General features: G+C 53.7%; 1 protein-coding gene across 4 annotated transcripts in view; it reads left to right on the top strand.

The window, feature by feature from the left end:
• The window catches only part of CTDP1 (CTD phosphatase subunit 1), a 66,669-nt gene extending 56,121 nt beyond the window's left edge, over positions 1-10,548 (top strand). For 3 of the 4 annotated variants that reach the window (XM_032152020.2, XM_032152019.2, XM_032152023.2), the window contains one exon: positions 9,723-10,548. In XM_032152020.2, the coding sequence (XP_032007911.1) occupies positions 9,723-9,861 (139 nt within the window). In that variant the 3' untranslated portion in view covers positions 9,862-10,548. The remainder of the gene's footprint in view (positions 1-9,722) is intronic. The other variant, XM_032152021.2, reaches the window with a different exon arrangement.
• Positions 10,549-15,274: the final 4,726 nt, after the last annotated feature.

Below are 15,274 nucleotides of genomic sequence, written 5' to 3'. Positions count from 1 at the left end.
TGGGCACATCCCAGTGGAAGAGGAAATGCCGGGAGCAGGGCTGGGGGCCCAGAGGAGGCGTGACGTGTCGTGGGATAGAGGCCTGGGGGCAGCAGAGGAGGCGTAAGGCATCCATGGGAGAGAGGCCTGAGGGCAGCTGAGGTGGCGTGAGGTGTCTGTGGAGAGAGGCCTGAGGGCAGCTGAGGCGGCGTGAGGCGTCCACGGGAGAGAGGCCTGAGGGTGGGAGCGCGCATCACGCCACAGCTGCTTCTCCTCAGAGATGGCACCACCACACCCAGGCCCCTGTATCCAGCAAAACAACCTTCAGAAACAAAGGCGGGGTTTTCCCAAAGTGGGAATTCACTAGCAGACGCACCTTACAAGAAGTTCTAAAGGAAGCTCTTCAGGCTGAAAGCAGGTGACTTAGATGAAAATCTGAATCCACACATACAGGCGAGCACCAGGAATGCAGATTATGTAACTCTGTAAGGTAGCGTGTTGCTTCTCCTTTCTTCTTTTGATTTAAAAAGCAGTATAGTTTTATAGTATACAACTCTATGCCCGGGCATGTGGTGGCTGTGACTCACGCCTGTAATCCTAGCATTTTAGGACGCCAAGGTGGGCAGATCACTTGAGGTCAGGAGTTCAAGACCAACCTGGCCAACATGGTGAAACCCTGTCTCTACTGAAAATACAAAAATTAGCTGGGCGTGGTGGCGCACACCTGTAATTTCAGCTACTCAGGAGGCTGAGGCACAAGAATCACTAGAACCCAGAGAGTGGAGGTTGCAGTGAGCCAGGATCATGCCACTGCACTCCAGCCTGGGCCACAGAGCGAGACGCTGGCACAAAACAAAATAAAACAACTCTTTGTACCTAATTGTATTGTTGGGCCCATACCATGTGGAGATGTAACGTTTGCCAGTAGCCGCACCGAGGAGGAGCCTGGGATGAAATGTCAGCAGATGGTGACTGGAATTTACAGCAAGAGCTGAAGAGACCCAGGAGTGCTGAACAAGAAGGTTGGTCTCACCGTGCACCGAGTATGCACCTGCTCCCCCTCCTGCTGTAAATAATTACAGTGATGCATTGTTGGGTTTGTGGCATGCATGGATGTGGTATTGTACAGTGAAGCAGGGCTGGGCATGGTGGCTCACGCTTGTAATCCTAGCGCTTTGGGAGGCTGAGGCAGGCGGATTGCCTGAGTTCAGGAGTTCGAGAACAGCCTGGGCAACATGGTGAAACCCCGTCTCTACTAAAATACAAAAAATTAGCTGGGCATGGCAGCATGCGCCTGTAGTCCCAGCTACTCAGGAGGCTGAGGCAGGAGAACCACTTGAACCCAGGAGGCGGAGGTTGCGGTGAGACGAGATCATGCCACTACACTCCACCCTGGGCAACAGAGCAAGACTCCGTCTCCAAAAAAAAAAGTGAAGCACAAAGTGAGGAGTCCGAGTGTGCGAGTGTGCACCCGCTCCCCCTCCCACTGTAAATAATTACAACGATGCATTGTTGGGTTCATGGCGTGCACAGATGTGGTATTGTACAGTGAAGCACAAAGTAGGGAGGGGCCGAGCTGTGCAGCAGCTGTGTCTCCGTATCGATTTGGAATTAGGCCAGCATGAGTCCAAAATTGATTCTGATCAGGTGAGATGTATGTATGCTAAACCCAAGAGCAGATGCTAAGGAAATAACTTAAAATACATCGTGAAACAGATCATAAAAGGAAAAACAGAAAGGAAAATAAACCTTGGGACCCACCATCACGAAACTAAAGGGAAAAGTCACACTGGGAACTGCTCAGGGCCAACCTGCCGCCCATTCTATCCAAAGCCACCCTCTGCTTGCTGAGACAGATGCAGATCTGATGGCCTCCTTTGGAGAGGCTGATCAGAAACTCAGAAGAATGCAGCCATTTGTCTCTTGCCTACCTGTGACCTGGAAGTCCCTCCCTGGTTCCAGCTGTCCCACCTTTCCAGAGTGAACCAGTGTTCATCATACATATGTTCTTTCATGTCTCATGTCTCCCTAAAATGCATAAAACCGAGCTGTGCCCCGACCACCTCAGGCACGCCAGGCCCTCCTGAGACCATGTCACAGGCAGGTGCCTCCAACCTTGGCAAAATAAACTTTTTAAGTTAACTGAGACCTGACACAGATACTTGGAGTTCACAAAAGGAACCAAAATGTTACATTAGACAATATTCACTTAATGCAAAAGAAAACAGAAAAAGGAAGACAGGAACTAAAACTACATGAGACATGAAAAACAATAGAGTGGTGGGTGTGAACGCGAGGGGATTCAGAGCTTTATGAGTGGATGAACAACTGGGTCAGAGGGCGTCACCGTGGGAAAGCTGGAGTGTTCTCCTGATACCAGAGAAGACTGAATTTAAACAAAGAATGCTTCTACAGTGAAGAAGGGCGCTTTATCATGATAACGGATGGAATTACGATGCTAACAGCTGGATCCATCGGGAAGAGTGACGGTTGCTAGCACATGTGCACCAGAAGTGAGAACCAACTCACCAGAGGCAGAAACTGACAAGCAAAGGCCGAGGCGGGCATGGTGAGACCATGGAGGTTCCCCCACCGCTCAGTCATGGGGGGCGATGTGGGAGGACGCTGCCCCTGGAGGGCCACAGACCAGTCCTGAAGCTCTTACAGGAACGCAGGAGACCCTGGAGGGTCTTGAGGAAGAGCAGGCCAGAGGACACACGTCCTGCTTCTGAATAATGGAGGCTGGTGTGATAAAGGCGTGCTGGGCCGTGGAACAGAAGTGTCCGTCCCGGAACGGCCCCGTGTCCGTGGCCAGCTGGCTCTCAGCAGGGGTACCAGGCCACTCCATGGGAAAGACTTGTGGGTCCTGAGAGTGGGGTGGGGAATCAGAAGGTGCTCCTGGGATTAGGAGGTGTCCCCACGACACGTAAGTTCATGTGAGTTTCAGGCTTTTCCAAAGCAGTTGTAATGAGTGTGGCATGGAGAATTTTTGTGGGGAAGATGAGCGGTCAGCACACTTAACGTGTTGTGACTGGATCGTGCATCCCTCCCGTGTGCGTTCTGACCCTGCGTCCCTCCCGTGCGCGTTCTGTCCCTGCGTCCCTCCCGTGCGTGTTCTGACCCTGCGTCCCTCCCATGCGTGTTCTGTCCGAGTCCTTCCCATGCGTGTTCTGACCCTGCGTCCCTGCCATGCGTGTTCTGTCCCTGTGTCTCTTCCATGCGTGTTGTGACCCTGCGTCCCTCCCATGTGTCTTCTGACCCTGCGTCCCTCCCATGCGTCTTCTGACCCTGCGGCCTCTTCAGGGTTTGCCACTCGAGGATGTCGGAGGTGGAGGCTGTGTTCGTTCTCCCTGCACACAGCGCGCAGAGTTTTGGTTTGTGAAGGTTTGCTTTTTTGTGTTTTCGTAGCTACACAAACTGCATCTCTTGGAAAAGTGAGGGCCTTTTGACAACCGCTGTCACTGTGAACAGGTCAGGAGGCCCTGCCTTGCCCACCCCATACTTAGGGGCTTAAGAGACAAGGTCTCACTCTGTTGCCTGGGCTGGAGTGCAGTGGCACGATCGTGGCTCACTGGAACCTTGAACTCCTGGGCTCAAGGGATCCTCCTGCCTCAACCTTCCAAGTAGCTAGGACCACAGGTGCACACCACCATGCCTGGCTAATGTTTTTAAAATTTCTTTGTAGAGATGGGGACTCCCTGTGTTGCCCATTGAGACCAGCCTGGCCTCACACTCCTGGCCTCCAGCAATCCTTCTGCCTCAGCCCCCCAAAGTGCTGGGCCTACAGGCGTGAACACCGTGCCCACTGTGCCTCCCGTGCCTGGGGGTGTTAAAGTGGTCTTTGACGTGCCGGGCTGAAGGCTCCTGGTCGCGCACCTTGACTGTGTGCTGCTGGCCACTCTGGTGCCTGCAGTTTAGAATTTGGGTACAAAGCTGCTGAATCAAATAGTGTTTTTTAGTGATTGCCCAATTTTAAGTGAGAGACATTCATTTTTTTCCAGACCTTTCATACCAATACACAAAGCAGCAATTCTTACCCTAAAATAGCTCACTGAACTTCCCTCTTTAAAGAGCCCCGGCCTGGCCGCAGGCTCTCGGAGGGGAGGGTCAGGTGTGGTGAGCGCCCGGCCAGCTCCCTGCTGGGAAGGGCCCCTGCTCCTCTTCCACCTGTAACACACACAGGTTCATTCGAATGCCGTGAGGTTGCTGAGGAGAGCGTGACGATGTTTACATCCAGAGCTGTGGCATCCCCGCTGGGGCCCTGCGGGGACTGGGACTCACCGCTGGCTGTCACTGGGCCCGGGCCCGCTCTCAGCAGCAGACCAGCTCTTGCCGCCTGCTTTCCTTGGCAGAGCCCAGCCCTGTGTTGTGGGTGGTTGGACTGTTGGTCCCGCTGACGTCATCTGACGGGTTCCCTGCAGGGCCCCGCGGAGCCTCCCAGGCTTGTGTGCGGCTTCATCTGCTTTGGGCAGCCCCACGCCGCCCTCACGCCACGTTCCACTCCAGGGTGCACTGGGGAAATAATCCGCCGTGCGCAGCGCCTCCTGCAGGTGTCCCGGTGCGTGCAGACCTGGCCACGCCAGCGCGGGTTTTTAGTGACGTGACGGCCTCACCGTGAGCACCACTGGTCTTCCCTTTTCCTCGTGCAGCCACGCTGGCAGCGGCCACGGGAACCCTGTGCCTGTGGATTGCTCCATCCCCTTTGGATTAGATGCTGGTGTGACACAATTGTGCGTTGCTGCACTGACGGATATCTCTCCGGTGCCAAATTGTGTGCACTGTGACAGCCCAGTGTGCTTGGAAAACTGAAATATGGCGGGGTGGGGGGGGGGGTATACATGTATATTATTCTGTTTGTATTCTTGCCTTATTCCACGTTGAATTTGAGACAAATGTTAAAGCTTTAAATTTTCCCCAGATTAAATCTGTTAATATTTCTCTATGGAGCTGTGCAGCTGGTTGTATAAACAAAATACAAGTATTGCATGCTATGCTGAGGAAGTGAAGCTGGTATCAGTTACGGACATTTACTAACCATAGCTTGCAGCTGTGTCTAATGTTTGAGGTAATTTTTAATGACTAAAGTCCATTCGTCTCGTATTTTTAAATGCCACACTCCAAACATCGTTTAACCAAGAGCAAAGGTTTTGTGCCATCTTAGTGAAGCGCTCGCTGTGCTTCATTACGGAGCGAGGCCGAGGGTGCGGCATTCTCAGCACCAGGAGGGACCGCGCAGGGCCTGGGGGGACCCATGGAGAGAGGGGTGCTCCAGCCCGGGCTCTGTGGCCCCTCAGGGTGGAAGCTGTTGACCTGGTCCCAGACACTCAGCCTCATGTAAGCCCTGGCCCTGTCTCTCAGTCAGCCGCGTTTTCCCAAAGTGCATGGAAAACGTTTCTCAGCATTCTTATGAGCATCGTGGGGTCCAGGCCCCTGTTGTGAGATGGGAATGGTGGTGCCTGCCCGTGGGTTTCTTGTGAAAATCGAAAGAAGAAGCACTTAGTACAGCTGGTCTCAAACCACAGCGTCCGCAGCTGTGGATCCACAAGAAACTGTTCCCAGCGAGTGCCGTGAGTGCCTGCGGCCGCCTCATCTCACACGACAGCGACAGAATCATGATCAGAGGCCTTTAGAGTCATCATTATCATGTCTGTGTGTGAGCCGTGACCACGTGAGCCATGACTGCGCGCGAGCCGTGTCTGTTTGCCATGTCTGTGTGTTTGCCATGTGTGTGTGTGTGAGCCGTGTCTGTGTGAGCCGTGTCTGTGTGAGCCGTGTCTGTGTGAGCCGTGTCTGTGTGAGCCGTGTCTGTGTGTTTGCCGTGTCTGTGTGAGCCGTGTCTGTGTGAGCCGTGTCTGTGTGAGCCGTGTGTGTGTGTTTGCCGTGTCTGTGTGTGAGCCGTGTCTGTGTGAGCCGTGTCTGTGTGAGCCGTGTGTGTGTGTGAGCCGTGTCTGTGTGAGCCGTGTCTGTGTGAGCCGTGTCTGTGTGAGCCGTGTGTGTGTGTTTGCCGTGTCTGTGTGTGAGCCGTGTCTGTGTGAGCCGTGTGTCTGTGTGAGCCGTGTCTGTGTGAGCCGTGTGCCGTGTCTGTGTGTTTGCCGTGTCTGTGTGTGAGCTGTGTCTGTGTGAGCCGTGTCTGTGTGTGAGCCGTGTCTTGTTTGCCGTGTTGGTGCGTGTGCACAGGGCTCTCCAGCAGGAGCTGAGGTGGTCCCTTCCATGGGCTTGGTTCAGGTCCCATGGCACCCTGCCAAGGCATGCTGGCGTTTCTGAAGGTGTCCTGCTGTCAACAGCACACTGGGTGTTTTTGTCGGCCTTGTGAGGGGAACGTATTTGTAAACCTCAAACAGAGAGCCACAGCTGGCGTTTCCCATTCTTTGCCATCCTCTTCCTGCCGTTAGAACTCTATCTGCCACGGATGGCTTCCCCGCTTGATTTTAGAAAGAAAGGAATTGTTGGAACTGGTTCTTGTACCTCTCGCCCTCCTCCTCCTCTCCCTGCTTGCCCCAGGGTCCCTCCTGGCTGATGGCTGCCCCGTCTTCACTTTCTGTTGGGGACCCTGCCCCCTGCTCTGCTCAGTGCCCCTGATACGTCCAACCCAGCATCTCTGTGAGGGAGTCAACCACCCTGCCAGCACCCCCGAGTCTGGCCCCACTAGGAGGGACCAGGGCTCCCTTGAGCACGGCGTCAGCACACAGGCAGGGAGCTGAGTCACCAGACTGTTAGGGTCGCACCACGCACTCCGAGGCCCCGTGCACGTGAGATCCAGGCCCGCCCTCTCCTGGACTTTGTGACTGTCCCAAGTTCGACCTGAGATGGCACTTCGGCTTTCGTGTTCACAGTCATGACTGCCCCTCCCCAAGGTCAGCGCCATGCACTGCCCTGGGGGCCTGAAACGCCGCCTCTGTTCGCAAGAGTCTTCTGCCCAGTCCACCTACCAGTGGGCTGAGCTCTTCCGGGGGTTCAGGGCACCCCTCGCTGCAGCACCTTAACATTTACAAACCATCTCTATCTTGTTTGTTTCAAGTTCTCAAAACAGAGTGAGGCGGAGGAAGCCTAGTGGGAGGACGGGAACCGGATTTTCCCGGAACAGCCGTCAGCGTGTATTCGGGAGGAAGAGAAATGACTGATGAATTTGTTAATTGCCAAAAGCTTGTTGCTGTAGCAACCAGAGGCCAGACTCGTGGCCCTGACAGTGTCGTTGGTGTCAGCAGAGACTGGAAATAAAGGAAACTCGTGCATGATACGCCTAGCATCCTCAAAGCAAACAGCAGGAGGTGCCCAGCCCAACACAGGCACAGGCACAAGGTCTGCTGATGAGGCACGGAGGGGAAGCAGGCGGTGCCCAGCCCAGCACAGGCATAGGCACAAGATCTGCAGACGAGGCGTGCAGAGGGGAAGCAGGTGCACAGAAAAGGTGTGCGGAGATTTTTTTCTTTTAAGACAGGGTCTTGCTCTGTCGCCCAGGCTGGAGTGCAGTGTTGCGGTCATGGCCCAGGCTCACTGCAGCCTCCACTTCCTGGGCTCAAAGGATCCTTTTTCCTCAGCCTCCCAAATAGCTGGGACTCCAGGCATGCACCGACACTCCCAGCTAATTTGCAACCCCTCACTCTCATATAGCAATTAAAAGTAAGCCTTTATTTCTCAGTAGAAAATGTTCATTCCAGTTGACATAAAAATGACAAATTCGTTTAAAACTTGGATGGCAGGTATTAGGGCGTGCACTTCCCGCTACTCTGCTTTTTTTTTTTTTTTTTTTTTTGAGACAGTCTCGCTCTGTCACCCAGGCTGGAGTGCAGTGGTGTGATCTTAGCTCACTGCAACTTCTGCCTCCCAGGTTCAAACAGTTCTTGTGCCCCGGCCTCCCGACTAGCTGGGACTACAGGTGCCCACCACCACACCTGGCTAATTTTTTGCTAATTTTTTTCACCATGTTGGTCAGGCTGGTCTTGAACTCCTGACCTCAGGTGATCCACCCGACTTGACCTCCCAAAGTGCTGCCATTACAGGCGTGAGCCGCCATGCCCTGCCTACTCCGCTTCTAAATGATGGGATGCATTGCTTTTAAAGAAAGGATCTCATGGATCCAGGGGTCCCAGTATGTGACGAAAGATGGCAGTTCCCATCTTACACGGCGGGCTGGACTCAGAGGCAGGCCGGGGTGGGAGGGGCTGGGCGCAGAGGACAGGCTGGGGAGGGAGGGAGGGAGGCTGGGCACAGAGGGCAGGTCAGGGAGGGAGGGAGGGAGGCTGGGCACACAGGGCAGGCCAGGGAGGGAGGGGCTGGGCACACACAGGGCAGGCCAGGGAGGGAGGGGCTGGGCACAGAGGCAGGTCAGGGAGGGAGGGGCTGGGCACAGAGGCAGGTCAGGGAGGGAGGGGCTGGGCACAGAGGCGAGTCAGGGAGGGAGGGGCTGGGCACAGAGGCAGGTCCAGGAGGGAAGGGCGGGGAGGGGCTGTCATCCTGCGGCCCAGTGCCTGCCACCTGGACAGGACTTGGAGTTCTGGGGCCCTTGTGTTTCTCTCATGCCGTATTCCCTGGACCACGAACAGTTGGGTTCTCTGAACGAGCTTGTCGTGACTGATCGGCTGTGTGTGCCAGCCCACGGGGTTCTCTTGTCTTCTGTTGGTTCCATCTGATCGGCTGATTTTATTCCTTTTGTCTCTTATAAATGAACTGTGATTCTTCTAAAACCAGCAAGAATGGTTTCAAGTTATTTCTGTGCTATAGTTTGTGTGTTAGCCTCAAGTGCATGTGTGTTACATGCGTGCTGTGTGTGCGTGCAGCTGTGTCAGACTTATTACCGTGCTATAGTTTGTGTGTTAGCCACGAGTGCTCGTGTGTTATATGCCTGCTGTGTGTGTGAAGCTGTATCACACATGTGTCACATAGGTGTGTATGTTAGCTACATTGTATCTACGTTAGCTAAGAAAATAGGGTATTCACATATGGTGACTGTCACTAATTTCTCTCAGTGACTTTTCAGGATTGTAATTGAAGGCTCGTATGCCCCAGTTGCCCCTAATCAGGGTAAAGTCAAAACAGCCTGTGCACATTTAGCCAGGCTTCCATCTCTAAGGTTGTAGTGAGGTTCCTTGGCGCAGTGGGACGTCCCAGCATGGCACCAGGAGGGAGGTGTCTGGCAGGACGTCAGCCGGTTGGAATTTCAGGGCTCTGGGGATCTCGTGGGTGTGCCCCGTTCAAGTCGGCCGACATCACAGGAACCAGTTGCATCTGCAGCAGCTCATAAGGAAAGCCTAGTGGCACTAGCTGCTTATGCAGAGGGCTGGTGTTCTCTTGGTTTGTTTATTAGAGTCATTTTAGCAGCGGCCTGAGGAAATGAGAATTTGCAGACCGTGGCCCACTTGATGAGCTGGGAGGTGCTTGTTCACATAACAGTAACAGTTACTCTGACAGATGATCTTACTTTCCTGTCCTGTTTTCCTGTTCTCATGTCTTCTGGCATCACAGGTGAGCGGCCGGAACGTGCGTTTGCAGCAGGTGAACAACCGCTTTGTCAGTGGTGTCCTCGTGTGTAACAGGGCCGGGGCCTCTTCTCCTGCCCTGGGGCTCTGCTGTCCACACGCGTGTGACCTGGCCCTGGGTCAGTGGCCTGTGTGCGTCCTCGACCAGGAAATTGTGCTGTGTCTTGTGTTAAAACCACGGAAGCCGCTTTCCAAATGCAGACCAGGTGGTGACCCGGCGTTGTGCGTTTGCCACAAGCGTCTCACACCACGTTTGCTTCTTTGCAGAGGCCACAAGAGGAAGCTGAACGAAGAGGACGCCGCCAGTGAGTCCAGCAGGGAGTCCAGCAACGAGGACGAGGGCAGCAGCTCCGAGGCCGACGAGATGGCCAAGGCGCTGGAGGCGGAGCTCAACGACCTCATGTGAGCGCGGGCGGCGGGCGGGGGCTGAAGCCTGGCCGGCCTCCAGCAGAACTCGGACGTCCCCGGACCAGCCCTCAGTCTCGGTCCACGCTGCTTTCTCCCCAAAGGACATGTATATTTGCAGAGCTCCACATACAGAAACACATTATTTTGCAGAAATAGGTGTTTTTAAGAAGTTTTACTACAGGAATGTCTACTTTTGTAAGTGACAGGTGTTAAAGGCCCCGGTGTGCTGTGCCAAAGGGCTCAGCAGAGGCTCACGTGGCCCAGGCTGGTGCGCCTGCTGTCTCCCCTCGTGTACCAGAGCACATTCCTTAGGGGACGGCTTTGGGGGTCCCACGAGACGTGGACTAGGAGTTTAAGCAGGACAGCGTGCGTGCGCGCAGCGCCGAGCGCAGCACAGACACGCCTGGAACCCCCGCCGCCTGCTGCTCCCTCCTAGGGAACCCATTTCCGGGGAACGCCGTGACTCTCGGGCAGCCTGGAGCTTCCTGCAGCCTCCTACGCAGGGTCCACGCCACGTGGCCTGGGCTGCCATCCTGCCTCCTCCCACTGGCATCCTGGCAAGGGGGCGTTGCTTTTCCTGGGCGGCCTTTTATGTCTTGGAGACACCTGATGTAAAGTTTCTGTAAATCTATTTCATATCTGACCCACCAAAAAGATTTCTCTTTAATAAAAATCCTTTTTGTAAGTTCTCTCCTCGTGGGTGTGTGGCAGCGGTGAGCACCCGCCTCCTCCCTCGCTGGGATCCAGCTCCTTAGCTGTGAAACAGAAACGAAAAAAATTCCCACGGACGGGACCGTGTGGAACAGCAGAAATGGAAACCGCAGAACTGCGAGCGTGATGATCTCAGGGTTTCGCTTCTGAGCATAAGAGGCTTGTAGCTGGTATTTTAAAACGGTTAAGTGTGAAGAATTACACTTTTGCATTATTTTCATCCTTCCCTTTGTTTGGGATGTGGAGGCCTGAGAGCTGCAGGTAGGTGCTGGGCTGTGGCCGCCACTGGGACCCCTCCCGTCCAGCAGCCTCGGCTCTTGTCCCCTCGGCTCACGTCCCCTCCTCCTCCCAGCATCAGTCCCGCAGTGTGGCGGGTGGGAGGCTGCATGTCGAGGCCATGGCCCTTCTCCAAAAGCACACACTCCTGTATTCCGACGGCGCCCTCCCCTGACCACAGCTCGGGAGGCGGCGGGTGTGAGAACTCTCCGTCCATGGGATGTGGCTCTCGTGGGACCTCCAGGCTCAGGCTGTCTCCGCTGGGTGTGGGGCCTTTCCTGTGGGGTTTTCAATGGAGGTTGGCTGGGGAGGGAGGCCTCCTCTGGGTAGAGGACCCCAGGGGTCCTGGTGCTGTCATCAAGATACAGCGACATGGTGGCAGAGGAAAGGCACCATTACCCAGCAGCATGCCAGCCCCAGGTGACTGTTTCCTGTACTAACTAGGTTATTTGCAGGGCTGAGTGGAGAGGCAGCTTTACCACCCAACCCGCCTGTGGGTTCTCCGGGGTCTGCAGTCTGAGGAGGCTGCAGGATGACCAGACACCGGTCAGGGAGTTCCTCCTGTCCAGAGAAGCAGGAGGTGAACTGGGCCCACCTCAGGCCCGATTTCGCCATGAGCAAGAATGTAAGATGAACTGGACAGAAAACAAAAATAGATGCACAAGTTGATACCCAAAGAAAGCAGAAGATTCTACAGTTTATAGGGAGGGGCACAAAACGTGTAGGGAGTAATGTGCTGGCCGGAGGCGGGGCAGGGGCCACTAGGGGCACAAAGCGTGCATTGAGTAATGTGCTGGTGGGGGTAGGGGACAGAGGCTGCTATGGGGCACAAAACGTGCAGGGAGTAATGTGCTGAGGGGGTGGGAACGTGCAGGGAGTAATGTGCTGAGGGGGTGGGGGGCAGGGGCCGCTGAACGAGGCCTTGATGCTTTGCGGAGACCTGTGGGAAAGGCTAGGAGACCTTCCCTCCTTCCGCAGTCGTTTCTCCCTGAGGGCGATTCTGCATGTGGTGGTTCCTGCTGGGACCAAGGTGGCCCCTTGTTCTGCTCTTGGCTGAGTCCCCTCTGACTTCATAGGGGTGCTAATGAGGCTCTGCAAGGCCTCCTTAAACACAGTGTGGAATTACAGATGGTGCTGCAGGGGCAGCAAGAACGGGGACCCTCTGCTGCCGGGTCTGGCCTAGGAGTGAAGAAGACAGGAGGAGGGCGGCGTGGTAGCTGCCTGGTGACGGGAGGGGCCGGGCCGCATGCGGCATTCAGGACCAGCGTGGCCCCGGGTGTTCCGCCTGTTCTGACCGTGCGGTCTCTACTATTGTTGGCAGGTTGATGATGTGTTTCTGCCCCTGCCCTGTGTGTCCTAAAAGGCCTTTTTAGCAAGGAGGACCCAAACCCTTCTCCCGAGGGAACAGAGCATGCAGGGGAGACGTGGCAGGTTCTCTCCGACGCAGAAGAGCAAGGGGTCCCCGGTTCCTGGAGGAGCGGCAGGATTGCCCTAGGCTCTGGGATCGCCCACGGGGGCAGCGGGCCAGCACCCCCAGCCGCATCTCTGCACAGCCATGCTGCACACCTTCTCCGTCACGTGTTGGAGGTGGGTCTCAGCACCAGCACATCCGCATCGATAGCTTAAAATGGGACTTTTCTCCCGCCTGCCTCACTGTTGGCCCACCCCCATGCAGCAGCGGGGACTCCAAGGGCCCCGTCCTGTCCTCGGCTCCAGCCTCCATCAGCACCAGCTGTGTCCTCGCAGCCCTGACTGGAGCGGCTCCCAAACTGCTGCCCGGCGGTCCCCTGACCCTGCCCACAGCGATGGCAGCCTCCCGAAGCCTGGCCCAGGACGGCGTCTCCACGTGGCAGCCCCCGAATGTAGTGTGTGTTCTAGACAAAAGAGCCAGGAAGTCATCTGTGGGACTGTGATCAGCGTTTACGAAATGTTCTGTGCTATGCGAAGAAACCACTGAATGTTAGGGAAAATATTAAATACTGAGTAATTGTACAACTGTTCCAAATCAAGTTTTAAGAAGAAACTTGAACTTGCTTCCTTTAGTATAAATTTCATGTCAGGTTTTCAGCTTAAACTGGCTGTAAGGAAATTTGTGATTTAGAATTTGAAGAGGTAACCCCTCAAATTTCGAGAGAGTTGTTGTATAAATAGATGATAAATTTTAGACCATTTAAAAATCTGTAACAGTTAAATTTAATGAAATTTCCTTTTCTCTTTTGAGAAACGGAAAGTTGAAATTTTTTATAACAGCATGCACAGATTTCATATCTGATCAGTTTTTCATATTACGTTTTCAAAACAACCATGAAGCTCTAATCTGCATGTGCACTTGCTGTGAGACGGTGCCTGGCAGATGTGGAGATTGGGAGGTGGTGGTTCTCCGCCTGGTGCCCACCCAGGGCTCACTCTTAGCGCCAGACATGTCGTAGGTTTTGACAAATGTCTGATGGCGTATCCACCACTGTGGTGTCGCACAGAATTGTGTCCCCGCGTATCCACCACTGGTGTGGCACAGAATCGTGTCCCCACGTATCCACTGCTGTGAAGTCGCACAGAATCGTGTCCCCATGTATCCACCATTGTGGTGTTGCACAGAGTTGTGTCCCTTCGTATCCACCACTGGTGTGGCACAGAATCGTGTCGCCGCGTATCCACTGCTGTGGTGTGGCACAGAATCGTGTCCCCACGTACAGAATCGTGTCCCCCACATATCCACCACTGTGATGTCGCACAGAATTGTGTCCCTGCATATCCACCACTGTGGTGTGGCGCAGAATTGTGTCCCCGCATATCCACTGCTGTGGTGTGGCACAGAATCATGTCCCTGCATATCCACCACTGTGGCGTCGCAGAGAATCGTGTCCCCACGTATCCATCACTGTGGTGTCTGTCGCACAGAATTGTGTCCCCGCATATCCACCACTGTGGGTGGCACAGAATCATGTCCCCTCATATCCACCACTGTGGCGTGGCACAGAATCGTGTCCCTGCGTATCCACCACTGTGGTGTCGCACAGAATCGTGTCCCCGCGTATCCACCACTGTGGCGTGGCACAGAATTGTGTCCCCGCGTATCCACCACTGTGGTGTCACACAGAATCGTGTCCCCGCGTATCCACCCCTGTGGTGTGGCACAGAATCGTGTTATATGACTGGAATTAGACAGTATGTAGCCTTTTCAGATTGGCGTCTTCCACCCAGTAATATGCATTTAAGTTTCCTCCATGTCTTTTCGTGACTTGAGAGCCCATTTCTTTTTAGCACTGAATCACACAATTCATTTACCCATTCACCTACTGAAAAATAATCTTGGTTGTTTCCAAGTTTGGGCAATAATGAATAAAGCTGCTCTAAATATCTATATACATGTTTTTGCTGGGACATAACTTCTTAATTCCTTAGGGTAATGCCAAGGCATGTGATTGCCAGATCCTACGGTCAGAGTGCATTTAGAAACTCAAATTGTCTCCCAAAGCAGCTGTGCCATTTTGCATTCCCCCCCACAGTGAATGAGAGTTCCTGTTGCTCCATGTCCTCACTGGCGTTTGGTGGTGTCAGCGTTCTGGGTGGCGGCCTTTCTGTCGGGTGTGTGGTGGGCTCTCACCATTCTTTAGTTTGCATTTCCCTGATGACGCAATGCAGAGCATCTTTTCTTGTGATTATTTGCCATCTCTATATTCATATCTTCTTTGATGAGGTTTTAAAATATTTAGCCCATTTTGAAATCAGTTTGTTTCTAATTGTTGACTTTCTCTGTTTTGTTTTGTTTTGTTTGAGGCTGAGTTTCACCATGTTGCCCAGGCTGGTCTCGAACTCCTGAGCTCAAACAATCTGCTCGCCTCAGCCTCCCAGGGTGCTGGGATTACAGGCATGAGCCACCATGCCCGGCGAGTTTTGGTTTCTGATTAAGAAAGAGTTTTGTATGCATTTTGGAGAACAATCCTTTCTCACACATGTCTCTTGCAAGTCCTGTCTCCTAGTCTGCCTTGTCTTCTAATTCTCTTGACAGTGTCTTTGAGAGAGCAGAAGTTTTTCATTTTCATGAAGTTCAGCTCATCAGTTAGTTCTGTCATAGACTATGCCTTTGCTGTTGTGTGAAAAGGTTCACCACCATACCTAGATCATGTATGTGTTCCCTAGGGGTTCCATAGTTTTGCATTTTATAGTTAGGTCTCTGATATCTTTTCAGCCAATTTTTGTGAAAGGTGTAACGTGTGTGTCAACATTCATTTCTTTGCATATGGGCATCCAGTTGTTCCAGCACCATTTGTTAAAAAGACTTTTCTCCACTGTATTCCCTTTGCTCGTTTGTGAAAGATCAGCTGACTGTATCTCTGTGGGTCTGTTTCATCGATCCATTTGTCTTTCTTTCACCTGTACCTCACTGTCTTAATTACTGTCGCTTTAGTTAAGTCTTGAGGTCA

Source organism: Hylobates moloch, unplaced genomic scaffold, assembly GCF_009828535.3.
Source record: "Hylobates moloch isolate HMO894 unplaced genomic scaffold, HMol_V3 SCAFFOLD_5, whole genome shotgun sequence".
NCBI classification, from domain to species: Eukaryota; Metazoa; Chordata; class Mammalia; order Primates; family Hylobatidae; genus Hylobates; species Hylobates moloch.
Note: the sequence above shows the minus strand (reverse complement) of the source record. Positions and strands in the feature narration are given on the sequence as shown.